The 25,465-nt window shown below is 36.2% G+C and overlaps 1 protein-coding gene across 1 annotated transcript in view; it reads right to left on the bottom strand.

The window, feature by feature from the left end:
- Positions 1 to 21,764, bottom strand: part of HFM1 (HFM1, ATP dependent DNA helicase homolog) — a 42,434-nt gene extending 20,670 nt beyond the window's left edge. The window contains 18 exon segments of the mRNA XM_019470634.1: positions 675 to 769; positions 2,301 to 2,446; positions 4,537 to 4,638; positions 4,730 to 4,773; positions 5,696 to 5,784; positions 5,866 to 6,066; positions 6,511 to 6,672; positions 6,811 to 6,888; positions 7,519 to 7,670; positions 9,939 to 10,071; positions 12,200 to 12,270; positions 14,028 to 14,075; positions 15,589 to 15,854; positions 16,815 to 16,872; positions 16,904 to 17,149; positions 18,599 to 18,720; positions 19,112 to 19,210; positions 21,622 to 21,764. Coding sequence (XP_019326179.1) covers positions 675 to 769; positions 2,301 to 2,446; positions 4,537 to 4,638; positions 4,730 to 4,773; positions 5,696 to 5,784; positions 5,866 to 6,066; positions 6,511 to 6,672; positions 6,811 to 6,888; positions 7,519 to 7,670; positions 9,939 to 10,071; positions 12,200 to 12,270; positions 14,028 to 14,075; positions 15,589 to 15,854; positions 16,815 to 16,872; positions 16,904 to 17,149; positions 18,599 to 18,720; positions 19,112 to 19,210; positions 21,622 to 21,764 — 2,255 coding nt within the window.
- Positions 21,765 to 25,465: the final 3,701 nt, after the last annotated feature.

Genomic DNA, 25,465 nt, shown 5'->3' with positions numbered 1-25,465 from the left:
CTTTAATCAGTGAATACAATAGAAAACAGTAAAGAATATGTAAATAATCAATGATGTAATTTGTTTGTTATGGCTTAATGTCCAGCAAGCAAAAATAAAAAAAACTGTCAACTGTGGTTTCACAATTATTTAGAAAACAAAGCTACATACATTTAAAAGTTACAGCACAGTGTTGATATTTTGAATATATTTGAAAAATTAAACCTTAACAAAATTACACGAGCAAAGTTTCCTGTTTTACCCTTTAATGTCTTAAATTTCCTACATATTTCTCTTGATATTCTGTTCATATCAAGTTAATTCTGTAGCCTGGTATTTTCCAGACTCTATCATCTAAAAATTCAGAGACATGATCTGGGTTCAATTCTTGCTTTTTGTCTTTGTACTATTTCAGTATCTTCAGTTTTCCAGCAGGAATCTACAACTTTTTTTTTTTTGTTAAGTTCAAGATGTTCTAAAGATGTTTTTAGCTGATAAAACAGAGGCTGTTAACTTCTGAATAGCTTGATTTGATTTTTAGCTTCTGAATAGCTTGATTTGATTTTCCTTAAATTTGTCTTAAATTTCTTCTAAATAGACCAAAAAAACCAACCCCAAACCCCACCTGAAAAAACACATTCTGTAGAAACTATGAAACATTGCTACTATCTACATAACCTTATAAAAATAGTTACCTGCTCTCTATTATATCAGCACTATTTAACATCTGTATATACTTCTCCCTTGTACTCCAACGAGTCATAATAACTGCTGTAGCTGTAGTGTCAAACTGAAAAATAAAACCACAAACAAAAACTGCTCTCTAGCTCTCAGCAAAAAATTTCCAGTTGAACATGCATCACGTATCTGTTGAAACGATTAAAACTGTTTTCTTAAAATCCTTATTGAAATGGCTGTTGAACGCCCAGGCCTCTCTAACTTAAAGGCAAGTTCTAACTCATCTGGGTAGCAAGCAGAACTCGGGATTTCAGCCATTGCTGGCAGGCAGGTCAGCGCACCAGCCTGTACGTGCTAATGCACATATAAGAGACACACGTCGAGAAACAACACAAATGAACCATTACTGACCTCCTTACAAGGTCCACAGCTAAGGAAAGGATTCCTAATCACAACCACAGAAAATCATTTACTGACACGAATTCTCATCGGTAATCCCCAAACATTAGAAAGTCTTCAATGAACAGTCAAGCCTTTTACAGTCATTTCTTATAATCTTCATCATCTACTCTCAAGCCACCTCACTTAATTGTTTTGTTTTGTAATGCAAAAAATACTGTTAGACTGATTTGTTGGTTTTTGTATGAGAAGTTTCCTGACTTTCCCATTTTTTAGATCAGATTAGTGTATGTAATACTTAAAGGCAGATCTTGGTAAATATTCCAGGTCTTGACTCAGAAAGTTGAAGCGGCTTAGGATTCCGAGTCACAACTTTAAAAATCTTACTGAATTACAATCGCTAGTTAAAAAACAAAACAAAACAAAACAATCAGTTGAAGTTAGGAATATAGGAATTTCCATACTAGTTTAGATCTTCAGTCCAGATAAAATACTTTCATGTACACAACACACCACAGTGGCTAATACAGGCAGCGTCTGGAGACAGATGTGGGGTAAGCTATCTCCTGTATTAGGCTTTATCTGTATTTCTAAAAATTAGAAGACTTAAAAGCGTAAGATTTAACATAAATGATTTGGAGACTTTCAAGAGGTAATTTGGAGACTTTCAATATGTATAATTAAAATAACCATTTTTAAATTCTGCCCTCCCCTCCCTCCTTTTTACAACCAAATCAACGTCTAAACCCTTCCTAAAACACAGCATTCTTAGCATCAGCAACCTCTTGTGGAAGCAAAATGAAACAGCTTTTTGAAGGCAGTGTTTCTGACCCTCCCCCTCTACCCCAATTCCAACTTAATTAGATTTTTTCTTGTTCTGATGGTATGAGAACAAAAGCACATTGCTCTCTATACTATTCAAAATTCCAGAATTTTTATCATGCAATTTATAAGTTGTTTGCCAGCTTTCTACTTTTTCTCTAATCCCCATTCGTAATGCAACCCAAATGTAATCTTTAGATCTTTTTCCACAGCAAAGTGAAGCAGTACTTTTTAGTGGACAATACAAAAGCAAACATTTCTTTCTCAATTAAGAAGTTACCCAGGAGTAATTTAACTATTAATAACAACCCTTTAAAAACCAAATGCTGCAGTAAAATTCTTGGCATTGTAGTTTCTTTGCCAAGAATAGTTTCTACTGATCCGCCTATAGATACCATCAATATAATATAGCATTAACTTACTTGAGGCCTTCCTGCTCTCCCAATCATTTGCAGAATATCAGTTTCACTGTACTCTTGGAACACTCCTCCAACATAGTGCATTGTGGACTTTATAACCACCAGGTGTGCAGGTAGATTGACTCCCATAGCTAAGGTGCTAGTAGTAACTACAGTAGATTAAAGTATATTGATTGCAAGATGAACACCACTGAAATGTCTGGCAGACATTAAACAAGCAGCAAGTAAGTGGCTAATTCCGATTCCTAAGAGCTCTTATTTTCTAGTGAAGTCAGTGGGCATTCTGCACCACAAAGAATTAGACGTAGATTACAGACATGTATTTGCTTAACAATTTCTGTGTATCTAATAATCAGCATTCATTTATCATCGAGTATTCTTCAACAAATTACATCCCAGATATTTTTATTTAAACATTCCTTAACATTTGGAGATAATCCAGAATCCAATCCATCTTCAGTATAACACACTGAAGAAACATTATTCATATTTCTTCATGGATAGATATTTGAACACAGCCATGACTTCATCTTGCTTCGTAGTGATCAGTATCTTTAAAATGTATTGGTTTTTTACATCATCAGTCATTAGCATCGTTTATATCCATGGTACCATACCAGAATCACCACCAATACTATCACAATACTTTACCAATACAAACTCTCACATGGAAAACACCAGTCGAGTTTGTGGCAAATTATCTCACACTCATGTTTTTTAATTCACTTTCTCTAACAAATATATGGGGTGGCAGGAATTGAACATGAAAAGCCAGCTATACAGGCCAACTGATACAACTATTCCACTGGGAAAACAAAGTATTAATGAATTTTCCAATTCTTTTTGAAATGAAAGGAGAACTAAAATTAGTAATTATAGGTACATCAGGAAAGAGGAATCCAATCTAAACTAAAGGCATAACCATACCATCTTGTGAGAATATTACTGTTTTTCATATTATGATGCTATGCAAACTGGGAAATTTGTCAACGCAAAATGACTTAACCATAAAAAAGCTGCAAAGAAAGGTTACTTACCAGTGCAATCAGATCTTCAGTCCATGTATGCGTGTGTGTATACATACACGTATACACACACAGTCAGTATACATACACTCTATTTCAAGACCATAGAATTTTTCCCCTTTGCAGTATCTGTGAAAGGTGTGTTAAAACTACCCCCATCATGCTCACAGACATATAAAGTGGAATATGCCGCATAGTCTTTCAGTTTCCCCTCAGCTGTAGAAATGTAATTCCAGTATCTCAGATGATTCTGAAATATTCGTACAAACTATAAATTTCAAAGGACTTAAGTACCAATAAGCACCTTCGCATTCTTTCAGTGTAGTCCATATGTACATTCACATTGTGCTCAGCTGTGGCACAGGCTCTCAAAGTTATTTTTGCAAAGAGCAATTGTAGAACCACGGCCTCCTGAGATTTCAGAAATGGCACTGCAGTTGGCAAAGCCATACACAGTGCACCAGGCAGCCAAAGTACAGTAGATTGCAGGGATACAGAGACTTTTTAATACCATGGTCATTGAGACTCTAGCAAGGTTGCCAGATCACAGTAAGGGTATCTACCTTAAATTTTCATAGCAAGTCATGACCATTGTACAGGGAAGAAAAAATTCATGACTCTTTCAGTGTTGTATATGAACCACACAGACAATTCCCCACAGGGTCCGAATCTTTTAAGACCATCACGTCTCAAACAGATACCTTCTCATTTCAGGTAACAGCAGATGGAGTATTTCTTAGGAACCTCCCCATCAGTCAAAACACATTGCGTGGGAGTTTGAAAATAGTATCCTGCCTATCTAAGAAGCATAAATGTGAAAGATTACCTTCAGGGAAGCCACTGCTGCAAAGGACACAAAAAAAGAAAACATCATGTGAACTCTGACGAAAGACACACTAGCAGAGAGCTCCACCTCAACAGGATGGCTCAGTGGTACGAAAAGGAAATGGACATGGCCAGACCTATATAGACATGTGAGGGAGGATGACCTCCATGTATGCTGAAAAGAACAGTTCTATGGTCTTTAGTAACAGTGCATATGTATACTCACAGGGTAAAAACACATGTGAAACAAACACTCCTTTATCTGGATTTCACAAAGTAATTCCAAAGGTTAAACAAACTACAGAATCATAAAATATTACCACTTCCAAACTGCAATCTTCTCAGGATACGTTAACAACATTTTGACTTTCGAAGTTAAATTTACTTACAAAGCACTGGCAAGTCTCCTACAGCAAAAGCTCCTTCAATTATTTTTCTGTCAGATAACTCCATACCCGCATGATGATAAGCCACACCATACATTAAAAGATCTGATAATGAAATAATTATATCCGTCACTTGACTAAATTTACTCAAGCAAGTATTCATTCACAGAGCAGAGAAGTAGTAGGTTATATTTACCTCTCAGTTTGGAATCTTTCAATGAATTTGCAGACCTCTGTAATCTATGCAACACACAAAAATATGAATACTTCGAAGTCACAAAACAGATTCACTAATGTAAGTAGAATATACAAAGATGCAAGTATGTTTTTAAAATGCAAAAATAAAGCTTCACTTGAAACTAGATACACAATTACACCACCAAAGATTGTAAGATGTATTCCTTGACATGTATATTTTTTACATACTTTCCCATAATTCTACTGCATTCGTGCTTTTTAAGGATGTTCTTAGTTTTCAACTACATGTTAGACTATCAAAAGGACATAGTCTTAAAATAACTTTTTAAATATACATTCTTTGGATATTTTCAACCACCACCTTTCCCATCTTCAGAAAGGGAACAAACTGACTCTCTGGGGCAGCTGTGGCAGCCTTTCCAGCCCGGTCATCTTTCCAAGTCACGACCTACAATCTAGATGTGCTGTTCACATAAGGCAAAGAAGACCATGTTTGAGGTCCAAAATCAGGAAGTAGCTTCTGCAGCTGCCATGACTATGCAACCCTTAAGTAAAAAATAATTAATATGGGTCAGGGCTGTATTTATTAAAGGTATCTGGTAATGCAAAGACTTCTTATGGCTTAACTTAAATCACGAGTAAGACCACATCCAATTCCACTATTCATATGCTTAATCTTTGCACTACAAGGCCTTATAGGTCCATAGGAATTAACCTTTGTATGTTTAGAAAGCAACTTTTAGAAACAGCTTAATGTTTGTGAAAAGTATCCTAAAAATCTGAGAAGCAAATAAAACTTCCCAAGAAGAATGCCAATTTACCAAAAAGTCTGTCAGCTGTGATGATGATTTAGTTGCAGACACTCCTCTGCTAGAAACTGTATTAGCTCAACAGCTTTCTTCACAGATGTCACAGGTTTACTAAAACACACAAACACTTATTAACAACTCAAATATAAAAATACCTTTGTTTCTGTTCTATACTCAGTAGAAATTTAGCATCTTTTGCAAGAACAGAAGCAGCCTGCTGTACTCCTTTTCTTGTGGCACAAAACTATAAATAAGAAAAGATTTTTTTGAATCAACACTTAAGAAAGAAATAATTTCAAATATGATGAAAAAAAAGCTGTTGTACCACAAGTGCTGGTTTTTGTTCCGAGTATGTTTGTATAATACTAGCTATCTTGTAGTTAAGAGTTAAGTCAAATTTGTATTCTGTCTGATTGTCACTGCAAGGAAAACCAAGAACAATTTTGCGTAGCTTCACTGGTCGTTGATCCTCATCTATTTTCAGACATACAGCAGGCATCTTACTATCCGAAAGCCATTCTGCAATCTTTAAAAAAGAAGAAATAGAATGGAAATGATAAATTTCTGCTTTTAATCATGCTCTTCTCTATCTGCATCACACAATAATTAACTTGGCTTTTGTCACATGTAAACTATTAACACATCTGACATTGCTTTTATCATTAAAATCATAGGTGAAGTTCTGTTTTCTACAGGACCAATATAATTCGGACTGAAATCTCAAGTCTGTTGTGATTTGTACTTAGAGACAAAAATAACAAACAGAAATCTAAAACTGAAGCATGTCCATACTTGGCTGATAGTTCCATATGGTTGTAGGTCATTTGTTACATTAACATCAACCTCACAGCTGTCTTCAGCTGACAGCTTCAAAATGACAACTTTATTATCAATCTGAATTTATAACTCCAGGTAAATTTTATAAAATACAGCTACATTAATTAAAATACAGTTAAAATGTAACTCTTACATCTTCAGCATTCGGGATTGTTGCAGAAACAGCTACAAATCTCAAGGGAGGAACAGTGTCATGATTCTCTAAAAGACGCCAAAGAGAAGACTGAACAGTCTTCATCCGACTGACTACAACTTCTAATGTTGCACCACGGCTTTCATCCTTTATAACATGCACCTAGTAGGAATTTTAAAAGATTTGCAAAATATTTCTCCAGTTACAATCTAGACACGTGTTAAATAAATGTTATATTTTCTAAGTTTCCTTTTATCTTCAAGAACAAAAACAGTGCACATAAAACATTAATTTTCTTACCTCATCAATGAGAAACAGTCGTACAAGCTGGACTATAGAGTTGTCTCTCCACCTTCTAGTCATGCTATCCCATTTTTCCTAGGAGAAAAAAAAAAAACACAACAAAACAACAACAGAAGGTGAAAGATGTTTTAAAGGCCAACATATGCCAGAAGCAGAGTACAGGCAGACATGCCTAAACTTTAATAAATCTTTAAATAAAATCAGTTAAATTAATTCAAGCTGATGTCATGTATGCTTCGTCCGGCACATTATTATATTACTAATTGTTGTTTATATGAACTAATAGTATGCACAGCAGTGTGCAGGCAAGCATAAGGATCATAAAATTACTACTTATTACAAAAAAAAAAAGGAGCAGCCCTAGTAGCATACAATTAGTAGACTACTAATGCCTGCTTATTTTAGGTTTTTGTAAGAATTGGAATTGAAACCTACAGGTGTAGTGATAATAATGTGAGCTTTAAATAAAATCAGTTAAATTAGTTCAAGCTGATGTCATGTATGCTTCGTCCGGCACATTATTATATTACTAATTGTTGTTTATATGAACTAATAGTATGCACAGCAGTGTGCAGGCAAGCATAAGGATCATAAAATTACTACTTATTACAAAAAAAAAAAGGAGCAGCCCTAGTAGCATACAATTAGTAGACTACTAATGCCTGCTTATTTTAGGTTTTTGTAAGAATTGGAATTGAAACCTACAGGTGTAGTGATAATAATGTGAGCATGATGTATTTCAAATAAATCATCCATCACTGTATCTCCTGTCAGTTCCTTGCAGCTGAGTCCTATAGGTCCAAATTTTTCTTTCCAATCATCAAAACGTTGACTGCATAGAGCTTTTATTGGAGCCACTAAAAATAACACAAAATAATCGGAGTTATATCATGAAAACCAAATCTTCAACTGTATTGCTAAAGATGCTAAATGCATACATTTTTAAGATGTCTTCTTGAATTTAATTTCCCTAATTTTCAGCTTTGCTCCCAAAACCATAAAATTTGTAACTGGTATTATTATACTTATTACCCCATTCCACGTGCACAGATCAATGTTGAGCTTTGGGCCCCAGTTCTTCCCTATCAGCAATCAGAAACAGAAACCTTTAATTAAGGTTATTTATGCCCTCTCTTAATCCTGATTTTTTCCTCAATCCCACATGGAAACAATCATTCAGCTATCAAATATTTTCTCACAGATCGAAGAAACCATAGGAAATACATCCTTTCTATGAATTTGTATGAAAGATCATACAAATTCCAGTTCAGAATGATTTGAGCACTCTGTATTCAGAAAAAAAAGGGGTTATAAATGAGAAACCATCCATGAGCAAGAGATAGAATACCAGAAGAGATCAAAATCTATCTAAACCCAAATGTACAGTTAAGTGTAGTCAGGGTAATGCCGAGCAGCTAACACAGCAGGTAGCAGCTAACACAGCGGGTAGCAGTTCTGATGCTGGTCCTCATGAACAGACTCCTAAAACAATGTTTCTTCATAATTTTTTTTTCCTGAGGATACATACTATTCTTTAGCAGATGGAGGTTGATTTCTAGAAATCAGAAGTAATTCTCTACAAGGACTAATAGTAGCAACACATGTAAGTCTATACTGCATGGGTAATCTATATGGAAAATGCTGTGATTTAAGTGAAAGAAGAAGTGATCTACACATGATCCGAAAACAGCAAATAGATCTTGCAGTGATTACATTCTAGGCTAGAGCCACTGAAATATGAACCATTTCTGCGTATCAGCTGACAAGTGATCCCTAAAATGAAGAGATTTAAAGAACCAGTTTCTGCTTCGCAAAGGAGCATAAAATCTCCTAAGTGTATCAGTGGCCTATAAAGCAGGGGAAATCACTAGCTCCAGAATGTTGATCAAGCTACCAGCAAGTAACTCGCAAAATCGCCAAAGTAATAATCTTTTGCTATGCAAGAATGCAAGCAGCTAGTGATCGCTCCTAGAACTTCAGTCACCAATCCTTAGCATGTGTTAAAGCTACTGGGAAGCAACTCTAATTTACACAACTAGTGCAAGCTAATTAACATACATTGAGCCACTGACGAACCAGGTACCAGAGCACGCTCCAGCAGTACATAATCTGATTAACATTCATAATCTGTTCCAACATTCGGAAAACTGACACGTCTCCTTCTCCATCATCATTGAACCTGGAAAGGTCAGCAGATCTAATTCCACCAGCAGGTAACTGCTTCCTTACTGAAAGTTCCAACCAGCCAATTTGTATCAATTCTACCACGGCAATCAAAAACATTACAGTACACTGAAATGCTCCACCTTGATCCACTGACAGAGAAACTATAATACATGCCTGTTTATAAAAGATCTGTTTACAATACACAGTAAATGCTAAATCAACACTAGCTTTATTGTAAGAATATGAACACACTGGAATTTAAAAAAAAAATTAGGCTGAAACTTTTGTAAATATAAAGATTAACCATTAATATACAAATATATCACTGTGTGAATTAATTAAAACTGGGACAAAACCACCAATTTAATCTGATTTACATGATATGAACTCAATTCTCCAGGAAGGAAAGAAAAGTGTAATTGTTGTGACTATCTTCTACATAGGAACTAATGAAAATATTTGATCAATTAAACTCATGAAGACCACAGCTCTGTTGCTTTTGAACTAGTAGACAGAAAGCAACAGTTAGCATGAAACCTTGCCAGGCAAGTGAATATTGGAAAATCTGATCCTCATCTCAGAGCAACAGAGAGGCATACAAAAGACACTGCATGATTTCTGACTCCGCCACTAAGAATTTGTTTTAGTTTGCTTTGCTTCCTTCTTCCCTTTTCATGTACATCTTGCCTTCTTAGAGGGCAAACTCTTCACAAGATTTTTTTATTTTTATAGGCAATGCTGAACACTACAATTACACAATGCTGTTAAATACTAATAATAGTTACAACGGTATCACAAATAAACAAACCCTAAAAGAAACAACTTTTTAAAGAATGAGGTAGGTCACAATTTCTTAACATATTTCAGTATTATTAAAGCACTCACTCCAGATCTCCACATTTACAGAATGACATTTTCTACTGCTGTCACCAAAATGTTTAAAGCTGCATAATACTTACTGTAAACAACTTTAATATTTAACCAAGGCAGTGGGGCTTCCATGAGTAATCTGGTAATAGCTAGCTCGAACATTACAGTTTTTCCAGAGCCAGTCGGAGCACAAATCACAAAATTCCTATCTGTATAAAGAAGCTAGGAAAGAATTGCAAAGTAGTAAATGTAACACAGCTATCCATTGTACCTATTCAAACATTCCAAAAGCATTGTCTACAGGAAAACGACACAAGGAAATTATTATTACATTGATATATGTAGTCCTCTAAAAAATTTTGTATTAGATGTGAACTTAAGTTACAGCAAAATAAAGAACATCATCTGCTACACATCTGCCACAGAAACATACACGAGATAATGTTCATCTAAGGTTATTATGTAATGAAGTCTACCATTCTGCAACAAACAAAAAAACCAGTATCTAGCCTTAGATTACATTAATACAGAATCACTGCCTATGTCCCACTGCAACCATACGTAGGCTCATCAGAAAGAGGTATTTTGTGCTCAAATTCAAAGTGCAATTTGTTTTCCTTCTGTAATTCAGTCTGCATTCAAAATTCCAACATTGTTGAATATCTATCATTTTAAAAGAATGTTAAGTTTTCAGTAATGATGAAAGTAGGTTTTGTATGACTATGCTCCTTCCTTCCCCCACATTCCATCCTGCACCATTTCAGAAGCCAGGTACGTCCATGTCAGGTTCCCTCATTTTCCTCTGACCAGGTTGACTCTACCCTCCTTCCTCCTCCTCCACAGTGTCACTCACCCACCCTCCCTCCATGCAGCACGTTCTGTGCAGCTTCATTTCCTTCCTTCCCTCCCAACTCCTCATGGATTTTGCTATTCTCATTCTTTTTTCCTTTCCTTCTAGCTGTTAATGTTCTAAAACTATTCTGTAACTGTTAGGAGCTCACAAGGATGAATGGGAATCACCTAGCACTTGATTTATAAATAACTGTAGCAATGACTGACGCTGACAGTACTGCTGAACAGTTGCAGGAATTACCTGTGTTCTTCATCTACCATTTCCAGTTTTCCAATGCTCACAAAAATCAATGAAGTATGAATGCTGTACGAATACAAAATTTTCCCTGATATTTGTTAAATAATCCTTTGTAACACTCACTGTGAATCCACCAGAGAAATTCTACCAAGTTGAATACTTACAACCTATTTCTTGGAACCAGAGAGTTGCTACCAAGTTGAACCTTGCAAGCTTAACCAATTAAAAAAAAAAAAAATACAAGACCATTATCTTTTTAATATGCTGATTTCTCTTAATTTTTAACAATAAGTCATGTCTTATACATGAGTGATAAGCAAACCTTGTCCTTGCTGGTACTTTACAAACAAGTTTATATTTAGGAGTACTAATACATGAGCCATTTAAAAAAAAATTTGTTTTTTTTTAAAAACTATGGCTTTTTTTTTAGCTGTGGTTTTCCATTATTCTAGGAAAAGAGTCACACAAGATTATTTTACAGGCCAATACGATGTATAACCCTTATCAGAAAATAAACACAATTTGGCAGTAAGGAAAAATACCCCAAATCTATGCATAAAACTAAAAATGTAAGGAAAAAAGCAAAAATACAGCTGCCCATATAATTTAAATACAAGATTATTCTGTTCATATAAGCACCGTTTTAAAAATCTTCTCTTCATAAAACTTTACTTAGTGGGTAAGAAATTCAAACAAAAATATTTGCAACATCAAAAGTAGCTTAAAAAACATGCTTAGAAATGTTTGTGAATGACACTGGTATTTCCCCTAGAGTTGAATAAATATTTCAAATGCTCTGTTGAAGACTCTGATGGAACCTGTATCTCCTCTCTGCAATACCTATAATACCATCTTTCTCAAATCGGTTGCTTTCAAAAGAAGTTTCAGGTTTTAAAGAAAGAGCATAGCTGATAAAAAGGGCATGGACAAACATCACTTCTCCAAAGGGACAGCCTTCTCTAAACCTCTGCTTTTCTTAATCTTCCTGTGAAAATCATTAAAAAAATATTACTAATCTGTATGCATAAATACACATACAATTCACATCTTCACACAAATGTATTTAAAACTGAGAAAAACATTTTTAAAAGTACTTCTGGTCTCTTCTCCCAGCTAAGCACAACCCTGCTCAACTATTCCAGGAAAAGGTTCTAAATATATTACAGTTTTCTAACCCCTTTTAAGTTCTGAATATCAAAGTATCATTTAAATTTACCTACAAAGTACTTCCTGCAGCTGCAGCCAATGCTTCATACTTACATCATCCAAAGCTTTTGACTGTGCATAGTTAAAATATGGGAACTCCTTAAAAATACTTCTAAATTGGGTTGCTTGACAGCATTAAGGAATTGAAAACAATAGAGTGAAAATTATAAATTTTATTTTAAAACTAAACTGCATCTCTTTCTTGTAATTTAAATGCAAACATAAACCAACAATCTTTCACTCATACAGGCTTGTAAAAAATTATCAAAAAGTAACTTATTAAATGATTTAGTAACTTTATTTAGATTCTTGGTGTGCCATATATTCCACTTCACCAAAAAACCCACTACCTATTTGAGCGGTCTCAGGATTATACCAATAATCAAGAACCTCCTCCCTGGCGTAGGCCTTCCTGGAATGGCGTACAGTTATGGAATGTGAAACTGCAAGGGACAAAAGCTTTATTCTACACTGCAAACCAGCTACAAGAGCAAGCAGAGCGCTGCTGTTAGCACATCTAAAGTGGCAATGGTCACATTTTATTCGTAATAAAACACATATTAATTAGCATAATATTGTATGTCCAGTCATAACAGTAGCAAAGAAATTCACCTACAATCTCTCAGTGCTGACAGTGGTTTTAAAGATATTTTCAATTGCTAATATTGTGTATTCTTCAGACAACAACATTCTTATCTAAAATGTGAGTAAGAGGAAAGAGGATTGTTACATTACAAATCCAAATGAGTGAGTTGATCCTTGTCTGGACTTGCATTGAAGCCACACCAGCAGACTAACTGTAACCATCCGATCAGGCTGAGGATGCACACACAGTCAGACATAACACCAACAGTAACAAGAACAATGAACTGCTGGGGCCTCAGATTGATGTTACATTAAAAGACTAAGTAAAAAGGAAAAGAAAAAGGAGTAAAACAAGAAATAAAAGTAGTTAAATATAAACATTAAAAAATGGGTAAAGATAAGCAAGTAATATTAAAGAAAATAAGGTGTTTTTTTTTTTTAAAGACTTCTCTAAAATTACCTCTCTAAATAAGTGATCTATTTTCAAAATGCAGAACATTGACTCTATCTGTAATTGGCAACATCAGTTCAACCGAGTCCTTACTCATTCTGGAAATTATGACACTTCTTAAATTTATTCACATGAATTTAAGTTGCCTAAATTTGGACATTTCCTCTTCCTGATATTTAACCTGCCATTTGAAAGGATACTAGAAACAAAATATTGAAAAGACAGTGTAAAAAAAGCAAAAAAAATTTTGACAGATATAGATGGATGGTTAATTATGTTATGGGTTCAAGGCAAGGGCAAGAGGGAAAATTATTGTAAAATCTGCTTAAAGAATGGAAATACACTGTATGCACACTACAACATAAATACAGACCTATAAGGAATATAAGAAGTTTATTTTCTCCTAAGCAAATGGGACAAAAAGTAAGATTCAGTTTTCCTAATAAGCCTAAACACTAATTCACTTTTCCTTTATTTAAAGCATATGAGGATATATGTGTGTATGTGCCTTTGCATATAAACTCTGGCCTCAAATATATATTATGCAAACTAAAAATTTTACATTTTAAAAATAAACAGTTTTGAGGATAAAATTTGAATGTTTGAAATAAGAATAAATTTGCTTAGCAATGAATGATCTATAAGTTGTCCTATTTTCATTCTAGCTTTGGAAGTCCAAAGGGTAAACACCTATTCATCATTTGATTTCCAGCATTACATTACAAATCAAAACTATTACAGTGTAATACATGAGTTCCTATGGCTACAAATTAAACACTATTATTTTGTAAATGTAGAAGTATTGTAATAAAAGCAATAAATCAGATACAGCAAATACAAGGATACGTATTTCTGTAACAGCCCTCAAAATTTCCAGTTTTCTTCCCGCAGTTCCTAAAGAAATAAAAGTAGTAAATTTATAAAACCAGGTTTGTTTTCAACCATGAAAAATATCTTCCTGACCCCAAGCTATGTGTTCTGTGAGGAGCTGCAAGGCTATAACAAGGTCCAAGCGATACAGAAGGAGCTGACAGGATAGGGAGGTCACAAGCTCATCATTTGAAAGGACCATCTTGGTGGCCCTTTGCTGAACTCACTCCAGTTTAAGGATGTCTTGCCTGTACCAGAGGCTCAAAATTTGATGCAGTATCTAGACGTGGTCTCAAAACTGCCAAGAAGAAGGGGATAATCACTTCCCTCAACTTCTGGGCTTTGCTCCTGTTAACAAAGCCCAGGATGCTGTTGGCCTTCGTTACTGCTGGGGCACATTGCTTGCTCATGTTCAGCGAGCCGTTCGCCAGACCCCAGGCACTTTTCTGCAGAGCTGCCCCCAGTAAGTCCATCCCAGGGGAACCCCAGGGGTTCTTCTCTTTCCCTGGGGCAGGACTTTGCATTCATCCCAACTGAATTTCATGAGATCCCTCCTCCAAGACAGACCCCTGCAGTACTCCACTTGTGGCAGGCACGTGGGCAGAGTGTGACCCATTAACCACCACCCTCTGAGCCTGACCATCCAACCATTTTTTTACCCATGCAGTTGTCCATCCATTCCTAATATCCTAACTTGGATACAAGAATGTTGTGGAAGACAGTGTTTCTCAACCATTCTATGATTCTACGAAAAGCCTTGCTGAAGTCAATGACATCCACTGCTCTCCCCTCATCCATAAATCCAGTCACTGATGCTCAGAAGGCAATCAGACAGGAATCATGTTTTCCATTCCTGACCAGCCTCCAAATCCCATCTTAAGCCACAGCTCTGCCCTACAATTTTCTGCTAGAACTATTTTTCTATTCCATATTTCTGTAGCAGTTAGCCAGGTACACAAGGTACATTCTACAGATGCAATGAATCCCTGTCCCAAAAGCTTAAAACCTAGACACAAACCACACATATTTAAAAACTATTAAAAAACAATTTATAAAACAAGTATTTTATCATTTCATCAAAATTCTCACCACTTTCCTCCATTTTCCAGATTTTTCCTATTTAAAATCTATTTCTATAAAGATACAAGTATGAGCCACATCACAAATAAACATTCCATTTTCAGTTTCTGGTTTCAGATGAAGATGAGACTATTTACCACATGAAGGGACGAGGCTGCTCTTTTTCAAGTTGTTTAGGGGACTGATTTGAAGTGACATTTTCAAAAAGGTTTACATGACTTAGCACTTTTGAAAACACGACTCTTCTTCACAAATTGTTTACCCAGCTCATATTAAACAACAATGCAATTAAGTTCCATAGAATTGCAATATCTTCTATCAAGTTTAGCCAATTATTTCACCTTGAGGTGGTGGAAAAATGTTCTTCGCTCTACCTCAGATCATGGATATCCATTATTATCATATACCAAAGACAGACAGTGAACTATTTTTCTTGAAATAGAGTAATAATAATTACCTGTCATATCCAGAATCTCTGAAGCATTAGAAAATGATTTCATTTTAATTCCATTTTTAGATGCAATGTCCCCATCATTTACCCTATGCAGAGTAAAATCTGAGTCTTTAGTTATTGGAGCATGATGATTATTTCTCCATAAACCTTCTTTTCTCACTTCTTTCATGTTTTCACTTGTATTTAAGTAAGTATCAATTTCTTTCACATCCACAGAACTATCTTTAGGTTCTGTATTTTTATACATATAACCAGACATTCAAAATAAGCTGCAAAAGATCCAGGATTTTTATTAGTTGGTTCTAATGTTATACAGTTTCTCTAATATTTGAAAAATATGTATGTTTGTATTAGAAGCAGAACTAGTAAGAAAAGTTTGTATCTAATTTTATTTGAGCTGGCACTCTTCTACCTGAAGAAAACACGTTTCAAGGTACATTTTAACTTTACTTTCATTCCAGAAAGAACCCGAAATAAACCACCTGTCCAGATGGGCTCTGAATCCCAACAGCAAATTAACTGTCGATCTCTGCCTAATTAAAAACAATAGAGACATACAGGTTCTGAGGAATGAGAAGAGCTGGGCATAGAAGAGGAGCTTATCTGTAAAACCCCTCCTCCCAGGCAGCACTGAAATCATGTCGAGAACTGCTCAAGGTATTCCTGGCTGGCTGAACTCTGCTCTGAAAAGCAAGTGATCTTAGCCTTCTTGCTCGTTGCCACATGGATAAAGAACTAAATATTTTAAAAAACTTTTGTCATCTAACGATTTCTTTAAAATTAGAATCATAGAATAGTTTGGGTTGGAAGGGACCTCTAAAGGTCATCTAGTCCAACCCCCCTGCCATGGGCAGGGACATCTTCAACTAGATCAGGTTGCTCAGAGCCCTGTCCAACCTGACCTGGAATGTTTCTAGGGATGGGGCATCCACCACCTCTCTGGGCAACCTGTGCCAGTGCTTCACCACCCTCAGCGTAAAAAATTAAAGCAACAAATCTCATCCTTATTTTTCTCATAAAAGAGGCTGAGCTCAGGACACATTTAATTACAGTACTAAAATACTGCCAAAAGGAAACATCTTTTTTCCTTATACTGAAAAGAATCAGTGTCTGGAGCCCTGTTAAAGTACCTTCAATTGAAGGATCCCAAACTCTGCGTTTAACAAATGTATCTAAAATAGTAATATCTCTGACAGTTGATAAATTATCAGAATTGACTAGACACGTACCTTTTTCTTAATGTTGAATGGACACTCTCATCATCACTGTTTTCTTTCTGTAAAATTACTCCGTATTTTATTTTGCGAAAAATTTGCACCAGGTTGCTGAGAAACCCCTGTTCCTGATTTAGATTTATCTTGGTCAGAAGAGAGAAACCATGGAACCATTTTCAGACTTTCATGCTGAAAGCTAATTTTCTCTCTTTCTCCTACACTTAATTGGAGCACTTCTTTTTCAGAGGCTATGCCAAAATGAACAGGTGCTGGTGATTTATCATTTACTTCCTCAGTGTTACTCTTACATTGTTGTATAAAATTCCGGTGCCTTCTCCCTCCTACAAAAACAATAAATTATTATTTCTATTAATACTCGTATTCCTATTCGTAGTAATTTTATTAAATATTTTCCACACAGAATAAGCCAAATTCACGTATATTATATGAACCGATATTTCTACCTTATTGCAAGAACTTTAGTGTATATTTTATGACTCATGCTGATGAATGCAATCATCTGTGGTCAATTAAAAAGCTGTAAAAATAGGGTCCCTTTCTATGCTTCCTATACAAAGTAACGGAGCAAAACTATGCCTCAGAACTACAAAATAGTTTGTAAGATAGAAACTCTTCACCCTGTCCCACAATAAAGACAGTCTTTTAAAAAAATTACACAATGACCAAGCTTGAAGTTCCTACTACAAACAGCTGTGAGATAAACCCTGCAATCTCAACAGTCAAAATTCGTAATGATGTCAATGACAGGCTGGTTTCATAGTCATCTTGGTTAATTATCACATTTTGTAGGGTTATTTCTCGGTAGCACCGGTGTCCTGATCTGGCTGACCATACAAGCACTGCCGTCAGCAAAAGAAAGGCAAGAGCAGAAATAAGCAATTGAATGCAACAAGATCACAGAACGGCTCTATTCCACAGCCTATTAATTTCAGCGTTATCCATCTAGAAACTTAAAGTTACAATGGCCTGTTTGTGACATAACCCCAACAGTTCTAATTCTACAAACACCAGAAAGTTTATTCGAATGAGTAGTTCTTAATGGAATTGCCCTTGCGTAAAGTAGGAAAAAAACCCTTCTGTCTTAGCAATACAACTCCTCAATAGAGAATATCATAAATCAGCACAGCACCTAAGAAATGCAGAAATCTACTTGACGGAGATAAAGCAAGCGAATTCTTTAAAATAAATTTCCTTAAGGTGATCGTGAACATCTAGATGGCAGGAATACTCCACTTAGCAGCAATCAATGGCCAAATTCAAATTTGGCCTCCTGAATAGCAATTTGAAAAAAGCCCCAAAAGGGAAGAAGAAAGTTAGGTTGATATAAACTCTCTGTTCCTTGGGAGACAGGTCATCAGATCCATGTGTTGCATTATGCTCTCACAGCTGCTTCCCACTGTGTTATGATGCTTCATGGAACAATGTGGAGTAGCTGAAATTTTGATCATACTTCTTACCTTGCCCACTTCTGCACAGTAAACTTGTAGCCTGTATATGCCCAAAGAGGACTGCTAATACTCCAAACATACGTTAAGACCATCACTCTCTACTAAAATACATTCTTTGTCTATATTTGCATACCTAGAATATTTCGTATTTCACAGCACTAAAAGAGAGCGGAGGAATTATCTGTCAAGCTAATTATTTGTTAAGCCATTCAAAATGAATGTCAAATATTATGGTTTAGTGGGACTTGCCACTGTTAACAGTTTGACTCGATGATCTTAAAGGTCTTTTCCAACCTAAATGTTTCTATGATTCTATTCTATGATATTTACCCATATGAGCGTTGGCTGTGTTTTTTTCCAGTTCCCTCTGTAACTCCTCCGCAGCTGGAATTTCAGCAATAGCTGGAGCAGGTGCAATACACCAAATCTTACGCTCTTCATTTTCTAGATACCTATTTTTAACACACAAATGTAGGGTAAAAGCATTCTTTAAGCACTCTCCGCAACATCTAGCTTAAAATCACTAATCATAAACAACCTACTGTTTCTCCTGCTAAAAAATATTTTTAATTCATGTGATTTTTAATCACAGAAAATTTAAGAGACAAAACTTCTGCTAACCTGTATTTCTCATAGCCCTAAGATACAGGGCTGCATCATTCAAACTTCAATGTGCTTGGAAAAACATTTCAAAGTATGGGTTATGAACCTGGAAATTTCTAGCCCCACATTTCTACTGGTAGACAGAAAAGGGAGTTAAAAAATAAGATATCTGCTGCAAAATGATTCAGAGTGTGGAAAAATTTGGAAAACAATTATATATATTTAACAATAAAGATTTACCTTTGTCTTGTATCGGGTCTTTCATAAAATAAATTATCCAACAAAAGGACCACGTCTGCAGAGTTGAACATTTTTAGATCAAATGTGAAGTCTCTTAATCTGCAAAAGGCAGCACAAGGAACTGTGAAACTGAAATTACTAGAATTGAACCTGTACAAGCAACAGAAAGCTTTAAGTGCCAATACTTAATTTATAGACTTTTAATTTTAGAGCTCTTGCCTGTATCCTTAATTCTTCTTCAAAAGGAGAATCTCTCTCCTGATAAAATATGGTTCCTATTACTTATGACCAAAAAAATCCTGCAGGACAGCACTTTAAACAACCTTTACATTACCATGTCAAGAGGGAAAAAGTAGGTAAGAGTGAAGATCCAGATAAAGTTTATGTTAAATTATTTAATTTCTAAGACTAATGCTAAGATTCTTTCATGCAGACTATGTATTTTTTCTCCAGATTGTTTCTGTTCTGATGGAAAAATATGATCTGTCTTACGATCAGATTCTGTCAATTTTTACAAAATAAAATTATTCTATTATCTAAAAAAACCCAACAACTATTCTACTTTAGAAGCAAATCAGATTTTTTTTTTTAACCTACATGAAAATTGGTTACCTGGATAACTGGAGTATGGGCCCAACTCCTTCATGCTGTTAACTGCTTTCTTCTGAAACATCAAAACCAGAGATTATTTCTAAATTATTTATCATATACACCAGTCTTAAAAATACTCCAGTTAATGTAAATGTTTTTCATTTAAGCACCAACTCTAGGCATTAGACACTTTATGTGTTTGAAAAAAGTTCTCACTAAAAGAATACCACAGAAAGGATTTTTTGAGTCAAAAATCTTAGAGTCACTGAAACAAATGGTAAAATACCAAATCAACTTCAACAGAGTTTATAAAACTCAATAAAGGCCAAATCTTGTGATAAAATAACAAAGCAGAGCTATCTTCTTTACCTACAGAGATAAACCAAAGGCAACACTTCTTTTGTATTTCAGCATCTCATTAGTAACATATGAAAAAAATCTTTTAGAGTGCTTTGCAAATAGGATTCAGGTTTACTTAATTACTGTATACTGTCAGCTGTGATTCAAAAATTTTAAAAATATTTTTCTTCCACAGAAGCTGTAAAACTTCAAATATTCCAGAGAAATGTTTCAAATTTAAAACAGAAAACATTTCACAATACCGGCAGAATATAGAGCATGTAATCAAAACTGTCTGTGAACACAGTGAAGAAGATAGGTTTTAGAACTTCAAACAAGAAATCTGTCAATGCTCCTTTTACACTCCTTTTCAGAGTAAGTCTGCAACACCACTTCTACCAATTTCTGCTACTTCCCCACTGCCAGGTTTTACCACTTTTTCCTTAACACTAATAAATCTAGAATTTAGAAATCACACTAATGAATCTGACAAAGCTGGTTAATTTTGCCACCATGCTTTCACATGCTTGTAATGGCAGTAATCTAAAGCAGGAGTTGTCAGGCTTGGGTATCAGTAGTGGCAGCAGAAAGCATGTCAGGAGTACTAGCAAGTTGGTGCTAGTCAAGTAGTGTTTATCTGCGTTAAGTGCTTATCCAATGGAATAACCATCACTCCATCAACTCCAAGGAGCTGCAAACACTGCACACCAGTATGAAATGGTTTTCATACCTCAGGTGGGGAATCGCCAATCTATGATTATGCAACTTCCATTTAAATAATTTGGATTTATGATTCCCATCCTTGAGCAGTCTTTGTTATACACAATATTTAATCTCCTGGGCCCTTTAGGCCCCCGCTCTCTAGATGTCATTTATTCTTTTACTGGCTCCATTAATTCCAATTGCTTGATAATGTAAATAAAAATGACAGGAGATGTCACGGTCATTCTGAGAGACGGGAAAACCCTGGCACAACACTCCTTTATGCAGTTCTGCATTCATCTACCTGCTCACTGGCTGTCAGCTGGGACATCCGCCTCAAAATCCCCAACTAAGAAATAGTGAAAAGTCTCTCAACCTTTTAAAGGAAGAAAAAAGAAAAAAAAAAAAGAAAAAAAAAGGGGCAAAACATGTCTCCAAGATGAACAGGCATCAAAGGGTCTTTTCCATACTCAGTGCTGTTTGACAGCACAGGAAAAATGCATATTCAAGATGGCAAAATGAGGGAGTAGGTGTTTGCAGGAGCAGCACAGACCATTGATTCACACTTACAAAGAGAAGTTTGCCAACTCCTGTAAGCAAGGATCTCTCATGTATCTGCTTTAAGAAACAGCTCACTACAGACTTACTACAAACACTGCAGGCCAAAAGGTGGCTTGCTCAGTTTTGAAGCCCCTTTGCTTTTCACCTCCCTCCTAAAACCAAATCCTTTCCTCAGACCTATGTATTTCACCTCAGTGCTCTCTCCAGGGGGCCCAAAGTGAAGGTCACAACCTTCAGGGGTGCCAACGCAAACAAACTGCAACTGCTCGCTCCCAGCTGTAGACCAGGTGCCCTAAAGGGGCAGAGGGCATCCCCACCTCACAGCGCTCCTTCCCCGTTTCTGAGAGCCCCTAAGGCCCCCCTCACAGCCAGGCTCCCTCTCCCGCCCTCCTCCCTCGACTGAGGAAGGAGAACCTGACGGAGTCGCTCCCACCTCACCAACAGCGCCTCCCGCCACCATCGCGCAAAATGGCGGCAACGGAGGGGCCAAGGCAGTGCCACAGCGCCCCGGCAGCGCCGCGCGAACAGTGCTCCTCAGCCGGGCCGGCCGAGCGGGAAGCGGAGATTGCCACCCGCTCCTTTCCTAGCACCGCCCCAGGGTATGCCGCCCGGCTCCGGCTTTCTTTCGCCGCGGCGGGGTCTGCGGGCTCCGGGTGGCACGACGTGGAGGGCGCGGGGCCCGCTCGGCGGCGGCTGCCTTTCTTCTGAGGCGCGGCCCGGCCGTAACACCTCACAGACCACCTACCCTCACAGATCCTGAAACCGATGGGAAAGGAAGGAGCTAAATTCCCCTTAAAACGGTAAAAAAGAATGTGGAGGGACTCCACTGGTGCCAGATTTAGAGCTTGTCCAAACATGGATTTATCGGGAATTACTCTCTCTGTTGAAAAGTCCTTACTCACTTTTACCCTGGTACAAATTAGAAAAGGCAGCTGATTCCTGCACCATATGACTCTCTTGTCAAAAGGACTCCTACAGGAAGAAATAAATATACTGAAAATACTGATCCTTAAAATACTTTCTAGTGGATTTCTGAAAATCATTCATAATATTTTTTTTCTTGCTGCTGCTGAACTAGAGCAAGAAAGCTGCCTCAAACAATTTATTAAGAATCGAAACAGTATCACGTAAAGTATTTGTAAAATGCAGAAGTAGGTTGCTATTTTTTTTTTCCCACAGAAATACTGCAACTTATAATTCTGGACTTGCCATTAGAGCATAGCTTTTGAACTAGTAAATTTAAAATAAATTGCAGAACTGTCTCAGAAAGACTAAATTTTAAGCTGGTTCAAAGCTTCATGCCATTCAACAAATACTATAGATGCAGCTACTGTAAATATGTATTTCCTCATACATAAATAGATGAAAAGGAGACAGAAAATTTTCTCAAATATTGATTGATTTTAACATAAATAATTTTTATTTAATCAACTTTTTTGTTTCTCTTTCTTGAAAATATTGATTAATTTTTAACTTTACATTTCAAATTCTTAGACATTGTATGTTTACATAATGCAAGTGTATTCTCTCAGACTGCAAGCCCAGGTCAATTAAAAGCATGCAATAAAGGTTATGCTCATTTTTACAATTCTGTGTCTTTGAGGTCTTTCCTTTATTATTATTATTACCTTAAAAAGACTCGCGTCAGAACTGTGTCGTATTACAATATTCCAAAATTTATACCACATGTTTAGATGCTTTAATCCACCTCCCCATCTAATTACTGGGCAGACAGCCAAGGGTAAGAATCACTTCATTCCTGCTTCCAACATGACAGGATCTTGGCCAGCACAGAATAATAAAAGATTTTATGATAAAGAGCTTAGAATACAATCAGGATTACTAATGAACCCATTGTCTGAAATTAAATTCTGAAGCCACCAATATTATTCAGTAATTTGAAAAAAAAGTGGGGAAATGTTTGTGCTTATAAGCATACAATAAGCATTCATTTTGTGCTTGTAATAAATTCTGAAACCAGAAAGCATTTTTACTTCTGACTATTAGAGAATGCCTTCTTTTATTCTGGCCTCAGGCAAGTTTCCATCTTAGTTCACAACATCTGCTTTTAGCTGACCAGACTTTAAAGCGGTAATACGAACAGTTCATTTTTTAAAGCTATTTTTTCTTCGATTCCCTTCCCTAGGTGACATCTCCCTCAACACACACACAAATCACATAAAATATATAGTAAAGCAGCCTCTCAACTGCTCTGAGACAGTTTAATTTTTGATTTTCCCCAAGCCTAACATCTGGTCCGCCTTATGTTTTGAGTCTTTCCAGCTCGTGGAGATCACATACTAAGTCATAAACCTGCACGTTCTGGAGCAATGCAACGAGAAAATCATGAACACCAGACATTGGTCAGTGATCCATATGATAACAGAATAATACTCATACTTAGTAAATACAAAGCTGTTAGAAGATTCGGTTTTCTCCAGAACTTACAAATTGAACAAATTAGCTACAAACAAATTAAATGCAGAAAAGTATCAAGACATAAGTGGGCTGACAATCATTGGTGTCTTCTTCAGTTTCCTTTGGTTGGCTTTATCCACAATTTCAGAGACGTGACGAAACCATTTGTCTCTAAGTGCCCTACCTCGTACTAGAAATCACTGTGAAGTATTAGAAGGTCTTAAAATCACAGGCGACCCCTGAACTGTATGATTGTTACCGTATGCTTGAAATGGTTGCAATGATGCATTTATTAAAGAAATTATAAGATTCAAGAATTAAAAATATTTGCAGCTGTAACCTTTTCCAGTCAAAACTGGGAAATAAAAATACAGCAAAAACTAGGTTGCTTAGATGAGAAAAAGAAAAAGGGAGTTTCTTCCATTTTATCCTGTTGGCTAGCATTTACAAATGTGGGCCTGATGTTGCACCACCCTCTGAACTGTATGATTGTTACCGTATGCTTAAAATGGTTGCAATGATGCATTTATTAAAGAAATTGTAAGATTCAAGAATTAAAAATATTTGCAGCTGTAACCTTTTCCAGTCAAAACTGGGAAATAAAAATACAGCAAAAACTAGGTTGCTTAGATGAGAAAAAGAAAAAGGGAGTTTCTTCCATTTTATCCTGTTGGCTAGCATTTACAAATGTGGGCCTGATGTTGCACCACCCTTGCAAAAACTTAAAACAGGTGAATAACTTGATTTGTGGCAGCTGAAATTACTCATGTGCATAAGCGTTTGCAAGATTGGGTCTTAAGAGAGCTAAACGCAGCTCCCGCTGGGACCTGGCAATACTGCTCTGCATGTCCGCTGGAGGGGATCTCCTAGACCTGATACAAGGCACTGCTCCCCAGGGCTGCAGCAAGCAGCCTGCTCTTGCCGTGCCCCTAACGCATGCTTCCCCAGGAAGTTTAGCTCTTGAACTTTGGTTTTCATGTGGCTGAAATAAAATATATTTAACACTTCCCCCCCCCCGTGAGGTGGGGAAACTGTTCTTTTCTGTACTTTTTTTACCTTTGTTTCCTTTTTCAGTTTCTTACCCATACATTTTTTCTTTTAAGAGATTTAACTCCTCTCACCGAATCCCTCAAGCATAGGCTAACCACCAAGGACCATTTTCATTATGTATAGTATTAGCATCTTACTTCAAATTAACAAAATGAGCACATTTCACATTCACAACTCCACCCTGAACAAATCTCATCATGTACAAACACATTATTTTATGTCACAGACTATTTAGAGACATTAGCAATTTTGCACATAGACAAAGGAGATACTATATTATTGAGTATAGCTTTTACAATTCACATGGCTGATAGTTTTTAATTTTTGTATATTTAAATCATAGGCTCAGTTGATAAAATGAGACATACACAGAAGGAATGAAAATGAGATTAATGCTGTGGTGATACTTGCTCCTTTGGAGTGTACCTCCTAGGAGGCAAGTCATTGCTGCTTCCCTTAAAAGTAAAACATAAAGAATGTCTCACTGATACGGTGTCCATGGAGTCTGCTTTTGAATAAATGACAAATAAACCTGAAAGTTATATCTGCAACCACTGTTTTGGAAAATAACTAACTTGGCTATTTTCATCTTGTCAGTTCCAACCATGTACTTTTTTAAAGGGAGGAAGGGAATGGATGTTTTTTAAGCTAGAGCTATTCTGTTGAAGTCAGATCTCAATAGAAGCATAAGGT

Source organism: Aptenodytes forsteri, unplaced genomic scaffold, assembly GCF_000699145.1.
Source record: "Aptenodytes forsteri isolate BGI_AS27 unplaced genomic scaffold, ASM69914v1 Scaffold59, whole genome shotgun sequence".
In the NCBI taxonomy this organism is placed as follows: domain Eukaryota; kingdom Metazoa; phylum Chordata; class Aves; order Sphenisciformes; family Spheniscidae; genus Aptenodytes; species Aptenodytes forsteri.
Note: the sequence above shows the minus strand (reverse complement) of the source record. Positions and strands in the feature narration are given on the sequence as shown.